The 17925-nt window shown below is 41.1% G+C and overlaps 1 protein-coding gene across 1 annotated transcript; it reads right to left on the bottom strand.

Moving 5' to 3' along the window:
- Positions 1-8771: 8771 nt before the first annotated feature.
- Positions 8772-17314, bottom strand: CXCR4 (C-X-C motif chemokine receptor 4). The gene is made up of 2 exons (XM_089654056.1): positions 17250-17314; positions 8772-12536 (listed from the first exon to the last, which is right to left on the bottom strand). Exons 1-2 carry the CDS (start codon positions 17256-17258, stop codon positions 11466-11468), a joined length of 1080 nt encoding a protein of 359 aa, XP_089510182.1. The 5' UTR covers positions 17259-17314; the 3' UTR covers positions 8772-11465.
- Between the last annotated feature and the right edge of the window lie 611 nt (positions 17315-17925).

Here is a 17925-nt window from a genome sequence, read left to right on the forward strand (position 1 = left end):
ACACCATAGGGGGTCTATTTGTTCTATCCGTAAATGAGTGATTGCTACTCTTAGTGATTGATAGATAATGATTGTATTTAGCTTTTTTTTTTAAATTGCCCCTTTATTTCTAGCGTAAGACTGTCTCAGGATGACTCAATAAAAGTAGCTGATGCTTCCAATTTTGAGCAACAATAGTGATTTTTAGGCAATGTTTACAGTTCTAGAAGGTAATAATGAACACTGTAGGCTTCAGGGCTCTCGTTACCCCAAATGGAGATTTTTCTACCTGTTGTTAAGTCTTCTTGTGTGTAGGTTCAGATCCGTTATTCTTCTTTGGAGAAGAGTTAATAGGTCCTGTTCCCTCACTCTTTGAAGAAGTGTGAGTAGGTTCAGATTCTTCGTTCTTAAAAAAGAAAAAAAAAGTGAGCAGGTTTCCGATTCTTCACACTTTTATGGAGAAGATTGAGAAGGTCCCTATTCTTCACTCTGCTATGGAGAAGAGTGAGCAGGTCCTCACCTTCTTTCTTATGTGGAGAAGAGTAAGCAGGTCCAGATACTTCACTCTTCTATGGACAGTGTGCAGCTCCTGATCCTTTATTGTTTTTTTTTAAGAAGAATGAGCAGGTCCGCATCATTCATTCTTCTTTGCACAAGAGTGAGCAGATTCCAGTCTCTCACCCAGCTATGGAGAACATTAAGCAGGTTCCTGTTCTTCATTCTTCTGTGGGGAAGGGTGTGTAGGTCCCAGTTTTGTATTGTTCCAAGGAGAAGAGTGAGCAGGTCCAGATTCTTCACTCTTCTATGGAGAAGATTGTACATGTTCACATCCTTCATTCAACTATAGAGGAGAGTGAGCAGGTCCTGATTCTTCGCTCATTTATGGAGAAAAGTGAAGATACAGAATTTTTTTGTGTGCCCCTTTCAGTGTTGAGTGAAGACACCAGTGCTCCCCAGAGCTTAAGCGCATCTTGTGATCACAAACTTTATTGTATTGTTCACAATCCTGACTACCTACAAACCATAAAACATAAAGTCACTGCAGTGTCTTGCCAATCAAATATTATCCAGCCACTTCACCAGTATACGGTCTGACACTGGGTCCAAGGATTTCATACCCATACCTAATGGCAGTCGGGGTGCCATTGTCTAGCCTGTAGAGGTCTGTGCATTCCTCCATGGATATGCCTCCCCAGACCATCACCGACCCACCACCAAAACGGTCATGCTGAAGAATGTTACAGGCAGCATAACATTCTCTACGGCTTCTCCAGACCCTTTCACGTCTGTCACATGTGCTCAGGGTGAACCTGCTCTCATCTGTGAAAAGCACAGGGCGCCAGTGTCTGTTGTTCAATTCTGGTGTTCAATGGTAAATGCCAATCGAGCTTTTTGGTGCCGGGTAGGGAGCACAGGGCCCACTAGAGGACGTCGGGCCCTCAGCCCACCCTCATGAAGTCTGTTTCTGATTGTTTGGTCAGAGACATTCACACCAGTGGCCTGCTGGAGGTCATTTTGTAGGGCTCTGGCAGTGCTCATCCTGTTCCTCCTTGCACAAAGGAGCAAAAACCTTCTGATGGGTTAAGGACCTTCTTTGGCCCTGTCCAGCTCTCCTAGAGTAACTACCTGTCTCCTGGAATCTCCTCCATGCTCTGGAGACTGTGCTGGGAGACACAGCAAACCTTCTGGCAATGGCACGTATTGATGTGTCATCCTGGAGGAGTTGTCTGTAGGGTCCAGGTGTCGCCTCATGCTACCAGTAGTGACACTGACCCTAGCCAAATGCAAAACTAGTGAAAAACAGTCAGAAAAGATGAGTAGGGAAAAAATGGCCTCCACCTGTAGAACCATTCCTGTTTTTGGGTCGTCTCATTGTTGCTCATCTAGTGCACCTGCTGTTAACTTAATTAGCACCAAAGCAGCTGAAACTGATTAACAACCCCTCTGCTACTTAACTGACCAAAGCAATATCAAATATAATTGAATTAACTTGATGCTAAAAATGTTACTTTAATATTTTATATATAATTTTTTTTTTTTTTCTAACAATGCATAAAACCCATTACCCATCCAATTTAATATGAAATTATATGGGTTATCATGTGCAGCTGAAATACTACTGAGAACCCAACTTTCTTCCCTAAGGTGCTTTTGTATCAATTGAATAAAATGTATTTTTCATTTTCTTTGCTAGTAATCTGGCACTTTATGGGTTATCTTTGACATCTGAAGCCAGCATATTGAATGTCCAGGGTGGAAAATGCAGGGTGGGTGCCATATGCCAGTTTTAGTCAGATTTGGCCCTCATCATCAACAGACAAATCTGCTGCAGGTCATGCCACCCGTTGCAGAAAAGTGTTGGGTTGTCAAGTACTGTATATAGGCAGCCATTAGTAGCTCTGGCTCTGATTATTAGACAGTATAATAATGACAGGATTAGTGTCACCGAAAACACCAGAAAGGCGGAGATGAAACTATATTTAAGATAATGAGATGTCACCTCTACTGTGATGTCACAGCTCTGATTTCATATACATGTGAAACATTTGCATATGAAAAGCTGCATTGCTTAGTGAAGGAGAAGGAATTATAAGCCTGTTAACCTCACCATCTTGTGTCACTGAGTCTAGCAGCTGAATATTAAGAACATAACACATCCCTAAATTAATGTAATGCATCTACTCTTCAACCAGATTATATACTGTATATATACATCAAATTACTGCGCCTTACTGATTAGCTTTTAAATGGTCCTGCCTGGATTGTAACTTTAACTGAGAATCATCCTATATAGGAAAAACTGGTGGCCCTGCCGTAGTGGGGTTTTTAGGTCAATGCACGATCTGAATGAGTCCTAAAGAGAACATATACACACCTACCTTACCAAGAGGCCCGCTGGCAAATGCAGAGTTCTCACAATTAGCATTTCAACAAAATAACCTGCACTTGTGGTCCCTTCAGGTCTTGTAAAATCTTATTTTCACTTATTTATTTTTTCTCCACATTGTTGCAATGCACCATCTGCATGGAGTATACGTTGCTGTATTTGTGTAAGGTTCCTCCAGGGGCTTCTCTTTTCTTAAACAAAAAAAAATTAAGTACAGGAATTTTTTTAGGTACTGCAGAGTTGCAGGGAGTATGGGAAAGGTAGGTACAAACACCTTGTGGAGTAGAATGTGGAGGCTTGGCCCTTAGAAGATATCTATATAATAGGAAGCTATGTGCTAGAGCAGGGGTGGGCAAACTTTTTAACTTGAGGGCCGCAATGGGTTCATATATTGGACCCGGGGGCCCGACCAAGAGTAGATGAATGATGTGTATGTGTCATCCATAGTAAGTATAGTAATATTCCCCCATAGTAAGCATAGTAATTAATCCCCCATATAGTAATTCATCCCCCATAGTAATTCATCCCCCATAGTAATTCATCCCCCATAGTAATTAATCCCCCATATAGTAATTCATCCCCCATAGTAATTCATCCCCCATAGTAATTCATCCCCCATAGTAATTCATCCCCCATATAGTAATTCATCCCCCCTATAGTAATTCATCCCCCCTATATTAATTCATCCCCAATATTAAGTCCCCAAGTCCCCCCTGTGTCAATTTACTTACCTTTGCTCCGCGCGTTCCTCTCGCCGTGTTCCCGCGCCGTTCCGGTCTTTAGGGCGGACTGTGAGAGGAGCCTAGCTCCCCTCACGTTCGTCACGCTGCCCCGCCTACACACATCCTGACAGCCATCCTGACAGTATCACGCTCCGCAGGCCGGATTAAAAGGTCCGCCGGGCCGTATACGGCCCGCGGGCCATAGTTTGCCTATTGCTGTGCTAGAGTCATGTAATCTTGAGGAAGAAAAAAATGTCCAACAATGATTACCATTGCAGAGTTGCAGGGAGTATGGGAAAGGTAGGTACAAACACCTTGTGGAGTAGAATGTGGAGGCTTGGCCCTTAGAAGATATCTATATAATAGGAAGCTATGTGCTAGAGTCATGTAATCTTGAGGAAGAAAAAAATGTCCAACAATGATTACCATTAGGGTGGGTGGGGGTAATAACTGACTCTGAAATGCTTCTTTTTCCCTGGCATGTTTTTTTATTTTTTATTATTTTAATAATTTTCCCATCTCAGGGAAAAAAAAAAAATTATCTCAAGAATTTTTCTTGACACTTCATAGGGCCTCATGATTAACAAATGTTGGAAGCTAATATTTTATGGATGAAAAATTACAATGAATTATGTGCACAGACTTTTACATGGAAAAAATGGTACTAAACTGGAAATATCATCTTTAAGCTGTACACTTCTGCAAATTTTGCTCGACTAAATCAGAAATAATTTAGAATTTATCTTATTTAAAAAAAATTGATAGGCTGCTCAGGGGTGAAGAGAAAACAGGTGGCGCGCACACCTAGTTCATTATCCAAGGTTTATTGTAAAGAGTAAAAAATAATAAAAACATACTCACAGACGAAGCATGTATCTAAAAAGCATAGAAAAATGACAATGGCCACAACGGCAGGCAAGGTGTTCTCACTGTCAGTACGGTCAAATGGCTGACGCGTTTCGGGGATGAATCCCTTTCCTCAGGGCTAATGACCAGCCTCTGATGCAGATGTGTAATGAATGGAAAGTGGGAGCCTTGCTGGTGATGTTCAGGGGTGGACTGACAACTCGTGGGGCCCCCGGGTAATTGGGGATCATCGGGCCCCTGCGTCCTTGCCCACACTCAAAACACACCCAAAAAAGCCTATAAAAGGTACCAGGGGTATTTTATGGGGCCTCCTACTGACCCCGGGCCCTCGGGCAGTGCCCGAGTGCTCGAATGGTCAGTTCACCCCTGAGGCTGCTATAGGTTACTGCTCTGACAAAGAAAATACACTTGTATTTTTTGCGAGCACTTACGCTTTTTCAAATTACAGTGTTTACTATAAAGTAAATTCTTTTGACACTTTAATATTGCATTTTCAGATTTTTGCCATTGTGTTAAATACATAGATTTGTTCATTAGTCACTAGAGGCTGGGTAGATTAGCTGCTACAGTGCAGCACATTGGAGAGTTGGACCCCTTGCACATGGCAGTGGTCTGGCTCTTTGGCAGTTCAGGTCCCTTTCCTGAATTCTGCTCCAATCAATAGTGTTGCTTAGGGAGCAAAAGTACTGTTGATGAGAACAGTATTCAGGGATGGGGGAGGGGAGATGTTGGACCATTTTGAGAGCTGGGCTGCTGATTTCTGTAAGTGAGCTACAATTAAGTTTCTTCAAGATAGCAGTGTAAAAAAAAAGGAAACAGAGCCCCATATACTGTATATTAATGTATATCCAACCTTGCTGATGGATAACGAGGATTCAATTTAGCTTTAACAATTGTTGAGATAACAACCGCACAGGAAGTGCATTGTTTTTTTTTTTATTGTGTTGGCCAACCCATAGACTTTTTTTTGTGAGGGCAGGAAAGTACAACCATTGTATAGCACTGAATAGCAGGAATTAGGAACTTAATACATATTGATATGATTACATAATCTGGGTGAAAAAAAGACAAAAGTCCATCCAGTTCAACCAAAAAAAGTTAAAATCCTATACCCACAGTTGATCCAGAGGAAGGCAAACCCCCCCCCCCCAGCAAAACATGATCCAATTTGCTCCTGGCAACTTGTGAGTGCAAAAGTGCAAAATCTGGTGCAGCTGTACATGTTAGCCAATCAGCTTCTAAGTTCAGCTTGTTCATTTAAGCTTTGACAAAGAAACTGGAAGCTGATCTTTGTGCAGAACTTCACCAGATTTTGCACTCTCCAGTTTTAGTAACTCAACCCCACTATCTCAGAGTTATTAACTAAGACTGATTTACAAAAGCTGGGATCAAGAAACCTTGAACAGTTTCCCAAGCTAACCAGTCCTCTGGGTTTTTAATCTGACCCTTTGAATGTGATAACATAAAAATAATGTCACGCTTTCATGGTTCTTCTTGTGATTTGGAAGGATCGAACTAAAAAATAGGCTTTTTATGTCATGCATGTAGATATGCTTGAATAAGAAGGTTTTCTTCCTTCTAAACCAAGAATAGAATTTGCTTTGAGTATGCTCACCCCATCATTTAAAAACGCAATGGTAGAATAACTGACCGAATAGCGACTCCTAACTGTATCTGGGTATACGTATATAACTATAGCATGGGTACTAGACTGTAGACTACTTTTGTAGTTTGCAAGATTCCCTGAAAAATTGGGAAGCACATTCTTGCAAAAGAAAAAAATGGGCATGTGCTTTAAATTCTACATACCACTGAAATGTGTATGCCCCCCCTGCATGGAGTGACACTTCAAGAGACAATTTGCAAAATAAAAGGGCAGTACTGCACGGGGATGGTCACTTGGCATCAGTTCTTTGGGACTGAACGGTTCAATGTTCTTTGCGAAAGTGTATACAGTGAGGAACAGAAGTATTTGAACACCCTGCGATTTTGCAAGTTCTCCCACTTAGAAATCATGGAGGGGTCTGAAATTCACATTGTAGGTGCATTCCCACTCTGAGAGACAGAATTTAAAAAAAAATTCAGGAAATCACATTGTATGATTTTTAAAGAATTTATTTGTCTTGCACTGCTGAACATAAGTATTTGAACACCTAAGAAACAGCAAGAATTCTGGCTCTCAAAGACTCGTTACTGTGCCTTTAAAAAGTCCACCTCTACTCCACTCATTAATCTAACTTAGTAGCACCTGTCTGAGCTCTTTAAAGACACCTGTCCACCCCACAGTCAGTCAGACGCCAACTACTACCATGGGCAAGACCAAAGAGCTGTCAAAAGACACCAGAGACAAAATTGTGGAACTACACAAGGCTGGAAAGGGCTACAGGGCAATTGCCAAGCAGCTTGGTGAAAATAGATCAACTGTTGGAGCAATTGTTAGAAAATGGAAGAGGCTAAAGATGACTGTCAGTCTCCCTCGGACTGGGGCTCCATGCAAGATCTCACCTCGTGGGGTATCACTGATGATAAGAAAGGTGAGGAATCAGCCCAGAACTACAAGGGAGGAGCTGGTCAATGACAAGAAGAGAGCTGGGACCACAGTTTCAAAGGCCACTGTTGGTAGAACACTACACCGTCATGGCTTCAAATCATGCATTGCACGGAAGGTTCCCCTGCTCAAGTTATCACATGTCCAGGCCCATCTGAAGTTTGCCAATGACCATCTGGATGATCCAGAGGAGGCATGGGAGAAAGTCATGTGGTCAGATGAGACCAAAGTAGAACTTTTTGGTCTAAACTTCACTTATCGTGTTTAGAGGATAAAGAAGGATGAGTTGCATCCCAAGAACACCATCCCTACTGTGAAGCATGGGGGTGGTAACATCATGCTTTGGGGGTGCTTTTCTGTGAAGGGGACAGAATGACTGCACTGTATTAAGGAGAGGATGAATGGGGCCATTTATTGTGAGATTTTGAGCAACAACCTCCTTCCCTCAGTCAGAGCATTGAAGATGGGTCATGGCTGGGTCTTCCAACATGACAACGACCCGAAGCACACAGCCAGGATAACCAAGGAGTGGCTCCGTAAGAAGCATATCAAGGTTCTGGAGTGGCCTAGCCAGTCTCCAGACCTAAATCCAATAGAACATCTTTGGAGGGAGCTGAAACTCCGTATTGCTCAGCGACAGCCCCGATACCTGACAGATCTAGAGGAGATCTGTGTGGAGGAGTCGGCCAAAATCCCTGTTGCAGTTTGTGCAAACCTGGTCAAGAACTACAGGAAACGTTTGACCTCTGGAATTGCAAACAAAGGCTTCTGTACCAAATATTAACACTGATTTTCTCAGGTGTTCAAATACTTATGTTCAGCAGTGCAAGACAAATAAATTCTTTAAAAATCATATAATGTGATTTCCTGATTTGTTTTTTTATTTCTGAGTGGGAATGCACCTACAATGTGAATTTCAGACCCCTCCATGATTTCTAAGTGGGAAACTTGCAAAATAGCAGGGTGTTCAAACACTTCTGTTCCTCACTGTGTGTATATATATATATATTTTTTATATATATATCTATATAATTATTATTATTCAGGATTTATATAGCACCAACAGTTTGCTCAGCGCTTTACAATATAATGGGAGACGATACAGCAACAATACAGTTCAATACAAGAGGGTTAGGAGGGCCCTGCTCATATATATATATATATATATATATATATTCTAATATTTAATGACTGAATGAATGTTTTGAAAAACAGACTTGAAAAAGGGTGAGGTTGCCCAGAACTGTTGTTCCCTTATTGTTCATGTGTGCTAAGCCAATGCGTAGCAATTAAAATCCAAGAGAAAACTTCTTTGCAAGATTCCTTATCTTATTTACACATATATATATATTTTACTGTATACAGCAGTGGTCTCCAAACTGTGGCCCGGGGACCAGATGTGGCCCTTTACTTGCCTTTATCTGGCCCTTAAGGCATTATTCCTGCCACTGACACCAACAATGGAGTATAATTCCTGCTAATGACACCAACAACGGGGTACTATTCCTCCCACTGAAACCAATAATGGGAAATAATTGTCTCCACTGTCAATAACAATCAGGCACTATTCCTCCCACTGACACCAACAACGAGGCAGTATTTCTTCCCCTAATACCATAGATGGGTCATTGTTTACTACCACTGGGCACAGCGTGGCCCCCCTAAAGTCTGAATGACAGTAAACTGCCCCTTTGTTAAGAAAGTTTGGAGACCCCTGCTATATAGTATATGTCTAGAATCGTTAGAATAAACACGAGTACAACCAAGATTTCAATTAACAATTTTTTATTAACAAATACCACAAATAATTTTATTTACAGCCTTCAGTATATGACTTGTAAGGACAGCAATACTGAATTAGAAACATACCTTATAGTACAGTCATATGAAAGGTTGATGTGGTTATAAGTGCAATCACATACAGCAATGACACCATTTGGGGCAGTCTTCGGATTTCAAGTTTTATTTTAATTTTACTTGTTCTTTGTGTCTTTATTAGGGTGGATTGGCTACTGGCCATGTACAGTAACTGCCTTGCTTAAAAAAAAGCCAGGGAAATGAATGTTCATTTGCAGAGTGCAAAAAATCAAAGCAAAAAAATCAGAATTCCCCTCTTAGGTGTTCTGACTGTGATAAACCAACATCTGATTTGGCCGTTCTGGATTGGTCATTCTTGGCAAATTATCATTTTTCTTATTAAACAGCCAGTTTTGGTTACATTGCACAAGTGTGTAATGGGCACACAAAACTTAATAAGTCCATATGGTTAAATCCAATAAGATAACCGTGCATGTCCTCGGAGTTGGTAAAATCAGTCTAATTGACCAATCAAAATGTTACAAAATAATTCTTACTGTTTCACAGAACCATTAAATGATATTCCTTTTAGTGTATTTAATGATGAGGTGCTGTTAGTCCAAATTACCAAGAAGAAAACTGACCCAAACTGGCTCAGTGCTGTAGTTCCTGAGATAAAAGGCGCCATTTACCAAAGTTTCTGAAACAAGGAATGTCTGTGTTGCCCATAAAAACCACATTTGTGTATGTTTTACAAACCTCACTGAAAGCACAGGGACAATGTGATTGGCTGTCATGGGGAATGGAGGTCTTCTTTCAGACACTTTGATAAATTAAAGCTGAACTCAGGGTAAAGTCAAAAGTTACCCTTGAAGTGGGTTTCCCCCACACTGCCAGGATCAAATGCTTGTTCTTTTCTAAGGCAAAAAACACAAGTGGGGATGGCAAGAGCCCACTCACAACCCCGAGTGTTGGAAAGAACAGGAGAGCACCCAATGCCAGGGGAGCAGGTATGTAAAACTGCCATTTATGTCCCCCTGGGCAAATAAAGACATTTAACTTGCAGTGTGGCGGAGCCCCGTTGTAAAAGAATTTTTTTTTTCGTTACCCAGAGTTCATCTTTGAGTTTGAAAGTAATCCTGTATAGAGTAAATATAAAGCCTGCCATTGCTGACCTCTCTGTCTAAAATTGATGGCTGCCTGGCTCTCATGCTGATCCAACGCCTTTGATACATTCCCAAAGACTGATGTGGAATAAGTATTCAGGGCAGATATTTCAATGCTGCCCTCCTAATTTGGACCTTTGCTTGGGAAACCAACACCGGCCAGGGAAGCAGTATTCTTAGAAGCAGATGGAAGCAGTGGCACCTTGTATTTTTCTCTTAATACTGGTCTCCTGTAAGTGGTACTTTGTAATGTAATGAAATATGATGGAACAGCTATCACAACTGGTAGACCCTCATTTGTCTTAGAACTACATCTACCATAATGCTTTTTAGTCCATAAGCAGCTGTAAGCCTATAAACTGCACACAGCTCCTAAAGGATGCATAGCTATTAACGTCAGCATCTGAATACATCTACTTACTGATCCCCACTCCTGTATTTCAATCCAAAACATTTTTTATTCATTTTATACAATGCTGTACATAGGCCAGGTGTTAAACCAGCCTTATCTGAAAGGTCTCAACTAGCAACATCTAGCACAATTCCACTACCCCACTGTTCAATGTCTATAATTGGTTATCTTGCTACATCATTTTCTTATTAGCTTTTTCCTACAAAGACATTCAAAACTTCAGAATAAATAGAGGACCAGACAATAACATTTGTGTTTGTACATATAGACAGTTTTTGTGCACATCACGTGGACATCACAAGGGCGCTAGGATTTGTTCAAAATGGTCAATGCTTAAAACTGAACTCCAGGCAGATATAAACGTCACAGATTATTGCAGCTCTGTATTCACTAATATATCATTCAATGTATCTTTAAATGCAAGCAGTGTAAGTACAACCTCTTGCAATCCGGGAGTCCAACTTAAAAAAAATAAATAAAAGTACAGTGACTAATGGATTCAATTGTACCCATCGCCAGCAGACAAAACAAAGTGGCCATCTCAGGTACATAATCCGTCTTTTTTCACCTTACAGCCTTTGATTTTATTATTGCTTTTATATCAAAAAAGCACCCAGACATAGTGGAAGATTAATAAGCTGTAGACTCAACTGGCCTACTCAGTAAGGCAATGCAAAGAGCAATGATGATGTGCAAGTTGCATTAAGCTATAGCAACCAGATTTAGGTTTACTGCAGTCAGACTGGTAAAGAGATGATTTCCAATAATTTATTGATTATAATCAACAATGCTCTTTGAACTACTTTGATAGTATCAGAATAGCTTCCTTTTTAATGTAGAGGATGGTTAGGATTTAAATACAGATGACTGTCATAGACAGAGAATTTGGCACAGTGATAGGGAAATGTTACAAGTTTATTATGAACCAATCAACAGTCCATAGGGCCTGCCTAAAATCAAGGTATGGAAAAAAAAGAAAAAAGTATAAATAAGGCATTTCAATTTGACAGTCAATAAAAATCCTTGAATATGGAATATGTACACGAAGAACAGTCTGTGCTTAGAAGTCCTTGGCCAACAGGCACTGTTAACTCGAGTGGAAACTGGAGGATTCCGACTCGGTGGAGACGGAGGAAAGTCCAGCACGCTTTTTTGACAAGATTTTCAGGCTTGAACCTCTGCTGACAGAGGTTAGAGCATTCTGAGCTGAAGTCTTGAATTTAGCCCCAAGGAACGCATACAAGATTGGGTTGAGGCAACAGTGGAAAAAGGCCAGGGCTTCTGTGATAGAAATCCACTTGTGGATGGTATTATCCATTTGGCAATCAAGTCTTATGATTCCAAGCAAACCAAAAGTGTCTATGGTTAGGCAGATGTAGTATGGGAGCCAACAGGCAAAGAAAGCCACGATGAGAATGACAGTGGTCTTCAAGGCCTTGCGTTTTTGGTGGCCTTTTGAGTGTGACAGTTTTGAAATGATGACACAGTAGCATATGAGGATGATAAGTCCAGGCAAGAGAAGACCAACCATGATGTGGAGGAAACGGAATCCAATTGTCCAGTTCTGTCGGTTCTCTAGTGGGTAAATACGATCACACACGTAGTACCCCTCTATGTCTGTGACGCTGGCAAACACTAGGTCAGGCACCGTCAACAGGATAGCTGGTAGCCAAACTCCAGCATACACAATCTTCTCAGCCAGCATTTTTCTGGAACCTTGGCTGTTTGTGGCATGAACAATTGCCAAGTACCGATCCAGGCTGATGAAAGCCAAGATCAAGACACTGCTGTAGAGATTGACGGTGTAGATGACATGGACAGCTTTGCACAAGAAATCCTTGAAGTACCAACCAATGGCGGCATCCACAGACCAGAATGGAAGGGTGAACACAAAGAGCAAGTCAGCCACTGAGAGGTGCAGCCTGTACTTGTCAGTCATAGTTCTGGACTTTTTCTGATAACCCATAACCAACACCACCAATCCATTGCCAATAATTCCCAGAAGGAAGATGAAAGAGTAGACAGTCGGCAAAAAGATTCGGTTGAAGTCCTTGTTCTCTTCATTGGTACAAAGACCTTGAAACTCAAAGTAATCATCAGAACCGTTGATATCGGTGGAGTTTTCTTCCATTATACTTATATCGATCGCCCCAGAAAACTGCAAAGAAATACAAAAATGACATTGTTAGTTTCATTTTGAAGTTCAGCCATTAAAATACAATAAGCACTACCAATCTACTTTATAACTAGGATTGATTTATTAGTATTTGGATCTAATATGAGAGCATAGAGGTGACTCTTGCACCAGTATACATCTTGGTTTTCCAAAAAATTACCTGTATAGAGTTACATACCATCTGGAATAGGGCTGTGCCCAGTGGTGACTACTGAACGTCAACACCCTCAATATAACCTATGTCATTGTTAAGTGGAGAATAGCTGTGTGGTATAAAGAAGCAAAAGGCACACAACACAAGCTACCAGTTGACACATTTTGTCTCTAAAAACCTAAATGCATACAAGTCACTATTTAACCTTCAGCTGCCAGATGATGACTGATAGACAACTTGGCGCACACACACTCCACTGTGGACCAAGTGATGACAACTTCAATGGATGAAGTTATGCAACGCCAGGCAAACAGTGCACTAAAAACACACAAAAGACCGCACAAGCAGCAGAAGGAATATGAATACTGGGTTTTTATTCCAGTAAAGGATGGTTGCTTTTTGCCAAAGGATTAAGCCAGTATGGAAAATTTGAGAGATGGCATCCATCATGATTTGGTGGCCCTATCCTAATACAGGACAGCTATACCAGTGACTGTTCCCTCTTCAGAACATCACAATGAACTCAGAAAAATGACCAATAGCAGCGGCCATGTAATGCAGTTAAACAGCCCTCAGTCCCAGACACCAGGGCTAAAAACTAAAAAAATCTTACCCTTTTCCCAGCAGCTCTCCCATTTGCATTAACCCTAACTTAGCAACAGGAGGATGCATTAGCTAATTTTTTATTTTTCTTTTTTAAATATATTAGCATTTTATTTTCAAAACTTGATTTATATTTACAAAACAAAGGAGGCCATAAAAGACTCTGCAGCTCCAAAATAAATTCTATTGTACATATTTCTGTAACAGGTGCAATAATGGCATGGCTCATAATAGGAATTGGCGCCCTCTAGCTGCCATTGCCAGATTCAGCAGATTTGCACAATTCTCTCCATTGTGTTACACACCAATAATTCCTGTAAAGTTCTAGATAGTTTAGTGAAATCTGTTTCCTTTTTCTAACGGCTTTTGGACAGGAACAAAAAAAAAAAGGTCAAACAGGATCTTGTATTTGGTGCCAATTCTACTCTGAGGAATAAGAACTTTGCTTTGAAGAGGGTAGACAATTTAGGCTACTTTCACTGATTCACCGCAAAAACGCAAAGGTGGTTTTACTGCACCTTTGCAGCGCTTTTACAGGACACGTGACTTAAAAACTGCTCCAAAAACGTTTCATAGAGGAGTTTCTGAGGCGCTTTTCAGGCGTTTTCCATTGGTTTCAATGGGAAGAGGCATTTCTGGGGCTTTTGTTTAACTCACCAAACATGCCCCAAAGATGCTGCAAGCAGGAGTTTTTACACTGCACTGCAAGTGCAACGCCTGTGTGAAAACATACATAGATATACATTCACATATATAGGGAAGCATTTTTCTTGTGCTTTACAGGTGCTTTTTTTACTGCAAAAATGCTTCAAAAACTCCTCTGTGTGAAAGCAGCCTTAAAAAGATGAAAAAAACTGCTTGAGGGGGTCCACTACAAACAGGCAAAACTAGTATTATGCATGCTGTATATAGTTAGCCCACATTAAAATGGAAGACTGCAGAAAATGTGCTGAAAAGGTTGATGCTGAACTACTAATGTCAGCATGCCCTGTCTTGTTCCACAAAAGCTGGACATCAACAAGCTGCCTATGTTATATTGTACTGTAATGAACATTTCCTAGAGGTGCAAGTTGAAAAATTAGGTTCTTTCCAATATGCAAATTCTATTTTTGTCTAAACTTTTTTTTCCTACAACTCGGAAGTCATTTTTCACTTTCCGAAAAATTCAAACCTGACATACTGACATTTGATTGGTTGTTATGAGTGATAGATCTTCAGCATTGCTCATTGCATTGTGTGATCTGACCATTGTATCCTTAAAATACCTCTCTTGCTGGGCACAATGCATCTAGCCTCTCCTTCCCCAATAGCAGGCTTACAATACATTCAATTTTATTAGCATTTTGTGTGGCTGTGTTGCCTTTTAGCACAAAGATAACTGTGCAAATCATACTCCTTTAGATTGCAAGCTTCTTTACCCAGGATCTTCATTGTTAACCTTCTGTCATTATGTCCCCTGTCTATCCTCACTAGGAGCATCCCTGATTCTGCTGCATCCCTGATTCTCCCTGATTCTGCTGCTATATGACTGTAAATTGCATACAATAGCAATATTCCAGCTGGAAGGGTGCCCAGCTAGGAAACATGCAGGAGTAATAGCAGAGCAATTATTGACCCTTAGGTCATGAATTGTGCCAAAGTATCTTCTGTACCTGCCTTACACACAAAGAAAGAGCCATTGTCTACCCAACAGATACCCCTACAGGATGAATTGCTAGCCCACCAACTGCAACCAGCAGGGATGCCCTTATTTTTCCAGGCACATTGACACTATTCAGCTATTGTGGAACTACAAGGTTCATCATTCATTCCCACAGCTGTCAGGGCATGATGAGACTTGTAGTTCAACAGTAGCTGGATGTCAATTGGTTATAGGGCTCTGCAGACATCATCCACACCAACAACATTGCTACAAAAAACAACCCAAGCTACTTAACTGCAAGTCCCATCCATAAAACAACCTTTGACAAGTAATTCAACTCTTTAAATGACACTTTGGGGGTTATTTACTAAAACTGGTGTAGCTGTGCATGGTAGCCAATCAGCTTCTAACTTCAGCTGGGTCACTTAAGCCAGGGGTCTCCAAACTTTCTAAGCAAAGGGCCAGTTTACTGTCCTTTAGACTTTAGGGGGGCTAAACTGTGGCAATTGTAAGTAGAAAATGTTCTGGCATCAGTGGGAGTAAACAATGCTCCATCATTGGTGTCAGTGAGAGGAATTGTGCCCCATCATTGGTGTCACTGGGTGGGAAGAATCATGCTCCATCTCTGGTGTCACTGGGAGTAATCGTGCCCCATCATTAATGTCATTCGGAGGAATTGTGCCTCTTCGTTGGTGTCAGTGTGTGTGTGGGGGGGGATTGGGGAATTATGCCCCATTGTTGGTTTCAGAGGATGATATATTGCCCCAAGGGCCAGGTAAAAGCAAGCAAAGGGCTGCATCTGGCCCCTGGGCCACAGTTTGGAGACCAATGACTTAAGCTTTTGAACCTGGAAGCTGAATTGTTACTAAGCAAAGCTGCACCAGATTTTGCACCATGCAGTTTTAGTAAGTAACCCCCGTTTGGGGGAATCTAGGAATCTGGTGCAGCTGTGCATGGTAGCCAATCAGCCCCTAACTTCAGCTCATTCACTTAAGCGTTGGTAATAAAACCTGGAAGCTGGTTGGTTACTCTGCAGAGCTGCACCAGATTCTGCACTATACAGTTTTAGTAAATAACCCCCTTTGCTTATAAATTTCCAATACACCTTTAACACTCAAGAATGCTCAAAATCAGGACTTTTTTGCAACATGGAAGATATTGCTTTTTGCACCTTTAAGGGCTAATCACTAAAAGAAAAAAAAAAGGATTCATAGACTAGACTTCTTATCAATGTTTCAGCAAAAGAAGTGTAAATAATGACTTCTGTAATCCAGCTTGGAAGATGAATTCATTTTTGCATCTTTAAAGGCTAAGCAGTACATATCACCAAAAAAGCCAAAAAAACATATTCTTAGACTATGGGGGCGTTTCAGTGTTTCAACAAAGAAAGCTGAAATGCTCTTTAATGCAACTTGGAAAATCAATACTTTTTGACATCTTTAAGGTCTAATCAGCACATACCACTGAAGAAAAGCCATAAACAGTATCCATAGACTATGGGGGTCTTTCAGTTTTTCAGGAAAGAAACAATAATGACTTCTTCAGTGCAACTTGAAAGATCAATACTTTTTTGCACATATAAAGGCTAACCAGTAGCTATCACTAAAAAAAAAATCAGAAAAGTATTCATAGACTATGGGGTCTACCAATGTTTGTAGGGAAGATCGACAAAACATTCACCCAAGATGCACCCATTATCTATGGACACTTTGAATCTCCTAAAGACACTGTTAACATGATTGGAAAATGATGACTTGCAATGCAAAATTGGGAAAAAATGGATAATAAAAAAAATTAAAAAACTTTTTTTTTTTCTTTAAAGGCTAATCAATACACACAAGTATTCATAGACTATGAGGAGGGGGTGTCAATGTATCAATGTTCTCAGGAACAGCAAGATGCACCCATTGTTCTAATATGTGATAAAAGTGAATCTTGGGTGAAAACATTGATAAATAGACCTCGGTACAGGTTGAATCTGACATGCAGAAGCGATGTTTAGTACATAAGGACAGAATTGTAACTCGGAAACTATTTCAGGTATGGACTCGCGATCCTCAGATCTAGCAGACTTGGCAGCATTGTCTCATCATCCAGTAAAACGGTGTAATAAGCGGTGTGTATAGTACACACATCCACGTGTATGGGAGGCAAGCAAGAACACACAAGCGCTGAATGGCATCAGAAGCCAAGCAAAGAGCCGACAATATGGAACTGATTACAAGTCACTAAAGTCAGGGGAAAGCCCAGACCAGGTACCGAGCCTGGCAGAGCAGAGCCCGCACTGTCTACTTACTGGGTCCATGTCTGAGCCGGAGTGCGCTGAGTCCAGAGCGGAGGGAGGGAGGGAGGGAGCGCAGAGCGGAATGAATGCCGACTATAGGCAGCCCGGCTATATATACCCGCCCGCCCCTCCAGCCTCCCCCCGACCTCCTCACTGCTCTCTCTGCATACAATCCATGCTGATTTCACTGACACAACACCTCCTGTTGTTTATCCTGCAGCTGGCTAAGACGGGGATAAACCTTTTTGTTGTGAGATAAGCATCTGTAAAAAACATCAGTTGCACAATTATAAACCAACCAGCCTACAATAACTGACACTGCTCACCTACTGCACTGACAAGGACATTATTCCTGCTTAGTCGGAGTGTATCAGACAACCAGGACTGTGCAAAGAAGTGCTAAGGCATCAGGAACCCAGGGAGTATGAGAGAGAGAGAGAGAGAGAGAGAGAGAGAGAGAAAGAGAGAGAGAGAGAGAGAGAGAGAGAGAGAGAGAGAGAGAGAGAGAGAGAGAGAGAGAGAGAGAGAGAGAGAGAGAGAGAGAGAGAGAGAGAGAATATACATTAGGAAAATCATTCTACGGTTGTATTCTGAGGTTTATCAATCTGAGGTCATCCTAAAATTATATATGTGTATATATATATATCTATAGATATATATGAGAGAATATGCATGGGGGGGGGGGAGA

The sequence above is a fragment of the Staurois parvus genome, unplaced genomic scaffold (assembly GCF_062004578.1).
Source record: "Staurois parvus isolate SC_StPar_1 unplaced genomic scaffold, SC_StPar_1.0 ptg000735l, whole genome shotgun sequence".
Classification (NCBI taxonomy): Eukaryota; Metazoa; Chordata; class Amphibia; order Anura; family Ranidae; genus Staurois; species Staurois parvus.